At 38.9% G+C, this 6,664-nt stretch overlaps 1 protein-coding gene and 1 non-coding gene across 2 annotated transcripts; one reads left to right on the top strand and one right to left on the bottom strand.

Annotated features, from left to right (window-relative positions):
• The first annotated feature begins 2,590 nt into the window (after positions 1–2,590).
• On the top strand, positions 2,591–5,839 carry pdyn (prodynorphin). Its single transcript, XM_060936819.1, has 2 exons — positions 2,591–2,707; positions 5,258–5,839. The coding sequence occupies exons 1-2, from the start codon at positions 2,591–2,593 to the stop codon at positions 5,837–5,839; spliced, it is 699 nt and encodes a 232-aa protein (XP_060792802.1).
• LOC132897237 (U5 spliceosomal RNA) lies at positions 3,812–3,925 on the bottom strand. Its single transcript, XR_009656286.1, has one exon. It is a non-coding gene; the product is annotated as a U5 spliceosomal RNA (small nuclear RNA).
• Positions 5,840–6,664: the final 825 nt, after the last annotated feature.

The raw sequence follows: 6,664 nt of genomic DNA, 5'->3' as shown, positions 1-6,664 counted from the left end.
GGACAGAGGAGTTTCTGGTTTCTCTGTAACATGACAGGCTGCATGATATAAAACAGTTGAGGATGTGCTAGAATTGGAAAATAATCAATTTAATGGTTGTAACTCTGCTTTGCATCAAGATGCAACACACCATGCTGTTGTATCATCCAGCCATCCATTTTCTATACCTTATACATCAGGGTCATAGAGAAAGCTGGAGCCAAACCCAGCTGACTTTGTGGAAGAGGTGGGGTACACCCTGAACAGGTCAATGGTTAACCTATGGGCAATGAAGAGTAGCCAGTTGACCTAATCTGCATGTCTTTGGACTGTGGGAGGAAACCAGAGCACCCAGAGGAAACCCACACAGGCACACAGAGAACATGCAAACTCCAAACAGAAAGGCCCCAGTAGGCCACGAAGTTTGAACCCAGAACCTTCTTGTTGTGAGGTGATAGTGCTAAACACTGCACCACCATGCTGCCCCCTGTTGTTTCATGTTATCTCTTAAGTAAAACACAAAATATACGTCATTTTTCACAACATTTGTGATGTTTGTTGTTTAGAACAAGAACTAGATGAACATGGATCAAATCTGGTTGTATTTGATAAACATACTACACAGCGGAATTGTAGCAAAATACGACAAAAAGCTACATTTTTAGTATTGGCTGGTATTTAGCTAGTTCATAGATAGATAGATAGATAGATAGATAGATAGATAGATAGATAGATTCCTTTGGAAAATTATTAAACAAATCACTGCAAAGAACTGCAGGAACAAACCTTGAATCAAAGTATGCTGTGCATTTATTTGCAATTGGGTTGCTGTTTGTTTATGTGGCTTTTTAAAAAATGCTTTTATTATATTATGTTTGGTATTCGTTTTTATATACTATTTTATTCCACATACCACACTTGGGTCAGTGCAAATGGCTTTAAATATGCTTTATAAATAAATGATACATCACTGCATAAGATTAAACCTGATTTGGCTCAATATTCCTCCTGCCAAAGATGAATCGCTCGAATCAGTTCCAAAGAATTGACTCGGTAAGTTGAACCGAACTTCCCATTATTATAGAACGGATCAACATGAGGGCAGTGATTTCTAATAACATAATTGAGTATTACTCAATCACTAATTGCTGTGTAATCAGGAAAATGTTTTGCGTCATGAACAATCGTTTCCAAGCCTGCTGAGTTTATGAACACTGCTGTAAGTTAATCAAGCCCTGTAGGTGTTCATTTGTCACAGAAAAACTGAGTTGAACACTGCAGGGGGAAATTTTGCTCTGCGGCCAAGACGCCCTTAAGGGTCGACAGGTTCTTTTGTGTGTTATTATAAGAAATGAATGGATAAGGAGGTGCGTAAAAGGCGCGCAGGATGGTGTGTGTGTGTGTGTGTGTGTGTGTGTGTGTGTGTGTGTGTGTGTGTGTGTGTTAGTGGGCGCTAGAATCTTGTGCGATTGGTCAGATGAAGGCGGGCACTGCGATGCCAGTGGGTGAAGGGAAGGTGGGCAGCGGGCACAAGGAGGAATAAAGAGGAGAGCACCGGAGAGAGGAGCCTGCAGAGGGAGGCGCACTGCTCACAGACTCTTTCATTCCTTATAGGATTTGCATTGGCACTTGGGGAAAAACAAGGAAGAGCATTAACCAGGTAATGCTTCTTATTCTTATCCCTTTAAAAAATACCATTGCTTATGCGTACTTCATTTTAGACCTAGACTCGCTTTGGCCGATTATTATTATTATTATTATTATTATTATTATTATTATTATTATTATTATGTTCAGTTAGCCATCTAAAAACTATAAAGTAGTATAGAATGAAGTGCAACTGATCTGCAATCAGACACTGCAAGAGTTAATTTAACATTTTAATCAGCGCTTTGGAATTCACATTTTAGATTTTAGATAAAGACGCAAATCAATTTGCGGTTTTTCGCTCATCTTCTGAACTCCACACTTCCCTGTATTATTTTCTGCATTGTAGTTCCTAAATCTCATCTGGAAATGCAGCTTTCTTTGGAGGTTAAAATTTTAAAGGTCTTTCTTTTTTATTATTAATGTTTCGCCATATTGTGTAAAAAGGCTACATGTCACTGGGGCGCATTTTTTGCACCTTACCTGAAAATGTAGATGTAGTGTCCCTTATTAGCCTCTTTTTCTTTCGAGTAAAGCTTTAAAGGTACACTAAATACACCTTTCTGTGAAAATGATATACACTAAAAGCTGCTGGCGCCAACCCATTCACAAGAAAAGAACAGTTTAGTATAATTTTCTGTCCAAGAGTGTAGTCTTTAGTGTGCGTTATTTAAACATTGCTTGCGTTAATTCATTTTTACGCACGCATAGCAGACATATCCACTGTGAATCCATACTGTCAGAGATTTTTGTCATGTGTGCACCTTAATTTAGAAACAGTAATAAAACTGAACCACCTAATTTGAAGATCAGTACACTGCCTGCCTTCAAATAAGTCGTCTTTGCATTGCGTTGCATCAAATGAGAATCGGAGGTTGATTCTTATGAGCAGAAGAACTTTAACTAACCGTGTTACTTTTCCAAATATTCTGCTTTTCTATACAGGATCTTCAGGAGAAATAAGATGGAGTGGTATGTGTTGGTGTTGATGCTCAGTTTGCCCTCTCTATCCTGGGCTGATTGCTCTGAACGGTGTCTCAAATGCGCCCTGACAATCTCCGACTCTCCACTCAATCTACTGGTAAGCTCCTTCTGCTGCGAGAAAGAAAGAAAGAAAGCACCTGTTGCTGAGCAGAATGTTTTAAAATGCGGGAGAGAAGAAAATCAGGACGACTATGACTTAAAAACAAACAAAAAATCCTGAGACTTGTTTGTTTCCTTGCTTGTTTCATGAATCGTGTTGGTTCATCGATTAACTGCGATGAAATTTCAGCACCATGGACAGAGCACGAATCAGGAAACAAATTCAACAAAATTAGAGCGTTGCCAAGTCCGAGTGTTTTCTTTTACCATTGTAAAAGCCGGTTAGTCAAGGTAACAAGCTGAAACGTCGTATTTAGGAGTAAAAACAGGATCCAGTCTCTTCTTTAAACCATTTTATGGAAAATAAAATGTTATACTTTCAAGAAAAAAGGGTACCAAACTATACCTTTCCTTGTTGCGAAGGCAGGACCCTTATCTCTTATACTTTATATGTATTTATATATTATGGAAATGTGAATATATGATTTAAAATATATAACTGGAAATTTAGTGCAAAATTTAAGGGTATACTACATGCATACTAAAGTTACAAAAGATGTATGCTTAAGGGTACCATCCAAGTGACTGGAATGGTACACTTTAGTACCCTTATTTTCTGAAAATGGTTGGGTTGGGTTTCTCTTGCTGTTTCTTCTTGAAACATTATTGAAGAAGAATAACCCTTTACTTGATCATATGAGCATAAGCACAGTGAAATTCCTCCTCTACATTTACAATAATCCATCTGAAGCAGTGAATACACACATGCACACACAACTAAGGAATGAGCACACACACACACACACACACACACACACACACACACACACACACACACACACACACACACACACACACACAGAGAGAGAGAGAGAGAGAGAGAGAGAGAGAGCAGTGGGCAGCTATGCTACAGCACCTGGGGAGCAGTTGGGGGTTTGGTGCCTTGCTGAAGGGCACTTCAGCCAAGATACAGAGGGAGGGGAAAGTGCTGGTCATTCATCTCCCCTCACATTTTTCCTCTCAGTTCCAGGAATCAAACCAGTGACCCTTTGGGCCCAAGGCTACTTCGCTAACCTTCAGGCCATGGCTGCCCCCAGTGCACAGCTCTGCCAGAGCATAGCCTACAAAAATAAGTTGAACTCATTAACATTCCTCTCCATGGAAATCTTTCATAAATGGTGAAAGATTTATGCGCCAATGAAGAGAAACCTAGAAAGATCTTAGAAAGATTCTCCACTTTCCCGAGAGGCATTTTGCTCACTGGGGTTAAAACACTGATATAGTCTGGATTGGATTTGTGTTGCAAATTTACGAGGGGGGGGGGCTCATTCAATACTGTACACCACCTCTCAGGAAAAATGGTACTAAAACAATACCATTCCTAGGTATGCTCAGGACTACACCTTTTGAAGCTTTAGTGTGCATGTTTTACCTGGAAAAGTGAATGTAGTATTAGTATAAATGCTCATTAAATGGCTAATTGCATCATTTTTAAAGGTACATGACATTCACTTTAGACTAAAAAGATACACACTAAAGGGACACAAGAAATACCCATGATGGTACCACTTCAGTGAAATAGAAAGAGAATATCTCTGAGTGTTGGATTTTTACTCACTTAAGTTTAAGGGTTAAAGCATTGATATTGTCTTTATTTGTGTTGCATATCATTTATTATTGCAAAACAAACGCCCCCCCCCCCCCCCCCCCCCCCCCACACACACACACACACACACACTATAGATGTTCTATTCTGAGACAATTATATGGCTATTAATACAATTTAGACAAGACCTGTTGCATTCTCAAATCTAATTGGTCAGAAAGTACTAATTAATTTTCTACAGCAGCTCTGAGTGTAGGTTATAATGTGCTTGTTATGACATAATACCATTTCCTTAGTAGCACCTTATAATATGAATATCATATATATCAAAGTAGCAGTTACTAAAGTGCTTGTTGTGACAAATTATTGTCTGTAGTCATTCATTGTATGGCAGGTGGTCTACATATAAGGCTAATAACAAATGGATTCAATTTATATATAAGTTTTCTTTTAGAAGACTTTTTGATGTTCCTATGAAAGGAGTCTACAAACTTGCCAGCAAGTTTTCCATCAAACGGAAGACTTCAGGACAGAGGAGTTTGTGCATTCCAGTTTCGCAGTAATGACAAGCTGCTTTTTTGTCTTATAAAGAGACAGAAAACAAGAGAGACTGAGAGAGAGAGAGAGAGATAGATAGAGAGAGAGAGAGAGAGAGAGAGAGAGAGAGAGAGAGAGAGAGAACAACTGTTTATAGCTGTGATAACATAATTAAGAATTACAGGAACAAGCTTGTCTTCTGGACGTTAAATGTAACTATAAATGGATAAAAAGTATAACGTATTATTCAGTAAAATATAAAAAATGGTAACTGTTGCCCAATTTCTGTGGTATAAGAGTAGTAAAACACATTACATTGTGCTGTTAGAGGAAAACAATAAACTTTGAGACTGTTTTATTTCTTATGTCTTTTATCCTTTTCAATGTTGCTTTCCCCCCAATCAGACCTGTAGGTTAGAGTGTGAAGGGACACTTACATCCAGCAGTGAGCTGGATCGGTGCCAGAAGATTTTATGGAAACATCCTGAAGATGACCTACAGGAGCCGACAGCATCGAACCCAGTGAAGCGCTATGGAGGATTCATAAAAAGGATCGAGAAAAACAAAAAAAACCTGCTCACTTCACCCTGGAGGGAGAATGCTATAGAAAAAGGGTTGCTGGCAAAGAAATATGGTGATGTCATGTTAAAAGTGATTGAGAGAAATGTGCCTGAGCTGACCGAGGATGTTGAAGGGGAAGATGTTGCCTCAGAGAATGAAATAGGACTTTACGACAGTTCATTTCCTCTAAATGAGGTGAAACGTTATGGCGGCTTCCGGAGAAAATTCATTCCCAAAAGAAGTGAGTCTGAAGAAGGAACTGGCCAGCAGGAGCTGCAGAAAAGATATGGAGGCTTCATGAGAAGAATCCGTCCTAAATTAAATTGGGATAACCAAAGGAGATATGGTGGCTTTTTACGGCGCCAGTTTAAAATTTCAGTGCGTTCTGATGAGGAGCCTTCGTCATATGACGAATTTGGCCTTTAGGGTATTTTTTTTTTTTAAACAAAGTAGCTGAACTTATACAGGCTCATGAAGTCTCACGACTCTCTGTTGTACTAGCCAAAAATATGCTGCTAAACGTTTGGACCCCGTATCCACTGTACAACCTGCTCTTTACGGCATTTGTGTATTGAAATGACTCCGCCATTTTTGCTGTTAGATGTAAACAAATATGATGCGTACTGTATTTTAATGCTTGTTTTGAAATGACAATAAAGGGCGAGACCTTCACTTCCCAGACTTTGTGTCAATTAAGAGAATATTGTAAAAGATTATAACTAAGTTAAATGAATAAACTAAACTTAAAAAAAAAGGTTTGTTGACTTGGAAATGACGGTACAAGCTTACGGGTGACTTTGCCTCAATGTCTTCACCTGCCGGTCAACCACAGAAGTACAGAATATATAAACGTACTGTACAAACTCATTTGAGTGGATTAGCACACTCTCGGTGTAGGGTTCTACATAGTGTTTAAGGGTTCCCTCACAAAGACAACCAAATTAACTCCCCAAGGGTTGTAAATAAATGGGAAATGGAGCCTTGATTTGAGATGAATTGCAACCACGTGATCAAAACGTACTACGTCATGAGCGTCCACCATGATGGCGGATATACAAAGCAACTAGGATGGCAGCCGGTGAAAGCATGTCTGTAAACAGTGCTGAATTTTCTCAGTATTACCATGATTTGAACGGTCCAGCAAATATTCAATACAACAAGAAGATAGATATGAGTGGTTTCGAACAAAAGTTCGATCGAAATTCCTGTTTTGCATACCTGCAAATTTGTGTACTGTAGATCTAATTAAGC

This window comes from Neoarius graeffei, chromosome 13 (genome assembly GCF_027579695.1).
Source record: "Neoarius graeffei isolate fNeoGra1 chromosome 13, fNeoGra1.pri, whole genome shotgun sequence".
In the NCBI taxonomy this organism is placed as follows: Eukaryota; Metazoa; Chordata; class Actinopteri; order Siluriformes; family Ariidae; genus Neoarius; species Neoarius graeffei.
Note: the sequence above shows the minus strand (reverse complement) of the source record. Positions and strands in the feature narration are given on the sequence as shown.